Source organism: Arachis duranensis, chromosome 4 (assembly GCF_000817695.3).
Source record: "Arachis duranensis cultivar V14167 chromosome 4, aradu.V14167.gnm2.J7QH, whole genome shotgun sequence".
Taxonomy (NCBI): Eukaryota; Viridiplantae; Streptophyta; class Magnoliopsida; order Fabales; family Fabaceae; genus Arachis; species Arachis duranensis.
In genome coordinates this window covers 13,825,524-13,827,600 of record NC_029775.3, presented here as the reverse complement: position 1 = coordinate 13,827,600, position 2,077 = coordinate 13,825,524, and the positions used below count along the sequence as shown (strand labels likewise).

The following is a 2,077-nucleotide window of genomic DNA, read 5'->3' as shown; positions in this document are numbered from 1 at the left end:
GATACGAATGTATTTAAGCAATTGGCGTTCTGTAAGACCATAATGAAAACGCAATTTTTGTTTTTCTTCTAAACGAATACGATATTGAGATTTTTTACCGGAGCGTGATTGGTTTCTAAATTCGCTTCCGACTGTAGGCTTTTTACTAGTTAGTCCAGGTAAAGTCCCCAGACGGCGTATTTTTTTGAAACGAGGCCCTCTGTAGCGTGACATAAAGACTCCCTTTTTAATTAAAAAATGAAAAATCGAAATTAAAACTAAACTAAATGACAAATATGATATGAGAAATGAAGCGAAATTCACAAAAGCATTGTAGTACAAAGAAGAATTGTATGAATTCTATCAATATCTGAACCTTATTCTATTTATAGAGAAAAAAGGAGGTTTGTTTCTTGAGTTGTTCTACAGAGATCAAACTTCACCAATTTTGGATTCCTAAAAAAAAGACATTATCCATTTTAAAAAAATAAAACAACAACAAAAAGAGAAAAGCCGGCTATCGGAATCGAACCGATGACCATCGCATTACAAATGCGATGCTCTAACCTCTGAGCTAAGCAGGCTCATATAAAAGAAAATGCGCATGCATAGGAATTAAATAAACTAATAGGATCTTAGTTATTAACAGTTTGGAATTTGCTATTCCGAACATAATGAATATGTCATAATTCAATTATTACAAATTGAATATTAAAATAAAATTAGAAAAAAAAATATATATTTCATTTCTTTTATTTATTATCATTTCGAATTTGTAAAAATTCTATTACAGTTACAGTAATTATATTAATAGATTAATATAGTAATATATACTATTATATATAGTAATATATATTATATACTAATATAGATAGTATCTAGAATTTAGAATATTCTTATCCATTAAGATTTAATATGTATAAATCTATCCATAATCTATCTATAAAAGATTGGATTATCAGGATAAATTTAACCATATATTTATATCCTTAAATTAATTGAATTTATATAAGATAAAGAATTCTCAATTTATATACAGAATGAATTCTAAAAAGTAATTATCAATTCGATATCTCTATCGAATTTCTATTTTATTCGAAATAATCAAAAGAATATCCCAATTACTAACTGAAAGAAAGAGAAAGACCCAATCCAGATCATAATGAAAGATTCCCATGTTTTCCTTCGGAAAGATAAAAACTAAGATGAAAAAAATTGACCCTTCGAGTATTACAAATTGTATGAAAAAAGATTATAGAAGTAAGGGGCTTTAAAAAAGATATAGATATATGGTATCTATCTATGTATATTGAATTACGAATATAGAAATAATACAATTATTTCAGATTCGACAAAATCTGGATATCCGATATAGATGAAAGAAAGTAAATAAAATGGGTGGAAACATTTTTCAATAGCGGAATATATGAACCGCCTGGAGCCCGTATGAGAGTTGGTTTAACTGCCCTAACTATGGCGGAATATTTTAGAGATGTTAATGAACAAGACGTGCTTCTATTTATCGACAATATCTTCCGATTCGTCCAAGCGGGATCCGAAGTGTCAGCCTTATTGGGTCGAATGCCTTCCGCTGTAGGTTATCAACCGACCCTTAGTACCGAAATGGGTTCTTTACAAGAAAGAATTACTTCTACCAAAGAAGGGTCTATAACTTCTATTCAAGCAGTTTATGTACCCGCAGACGATTTGACCGACCCTGCCCCTGCTACGACATTTGCACATTTGGATGCTACGACCGTACTATCAAGAGGATTGGCTGCCAAAGGTATCTATCCAGCTGGAGATCCTTTAGATTCAACGTCAACTATGCTCCAACCTCGGATTGTTGGTGAAGAACATTATGAAACTGCGCAAAGAGTTAAACAAACTTTACAGCGTTACAAAGAACTTCAGGACATTATAGCTATCCTTGGGTTGGACGAATTATCCGAAGAGCATCGCTTAACTGTAGCAAGAGCACGGAAAATTGAGCGTTTCTTATCACAGCCTTTTTTCGTAGTAGAAGTATTTACCGGTTCGCCAGGAAAATATGTAGGTCTAGCAGAAACAATTAGAGGGTTTAAATTGATTCTTTCTG

At 31.8% G+C, this 2,077-nt stretch overlaps 1 protein-coding gene and 1 non-coding gene across 2 annotated transcripts; one reads left to right on the top strand and one right to left on the bottom strand.

Moving 5' to 3' along the window:
- Positions 1 to 490: 490 nt before the first annotated feature.
- TRNAT-UGU (transfer RNA threonine (anticodon UGU)) lies at positions 491 to 563 on the bottom strand. Its single transcript has one exon. It is a non-coding gene; the product is annotated as a tRNA-Thr (tRNA).
- Positions 564 to 1,427: 864 nt separating this feature from the next.
- LOC127746575 (ATP synthase subunit beta, chloroplastic) lies at positions 1,428 to 1,780 on the top strand (the record flags this gene model as incomplete). Its single annotated transcript, XM_052260359.1, is given in 1 exon segment — positions 1,428 to 1,780. A coding segment is annotated over 1 exon segment (328 nt), but the record flags the coding sequence as incomplete, so codon positions are not given.
- Between the last annotated feature and the right edge of the window lie 297 nt (positions 1,781 to 2,077).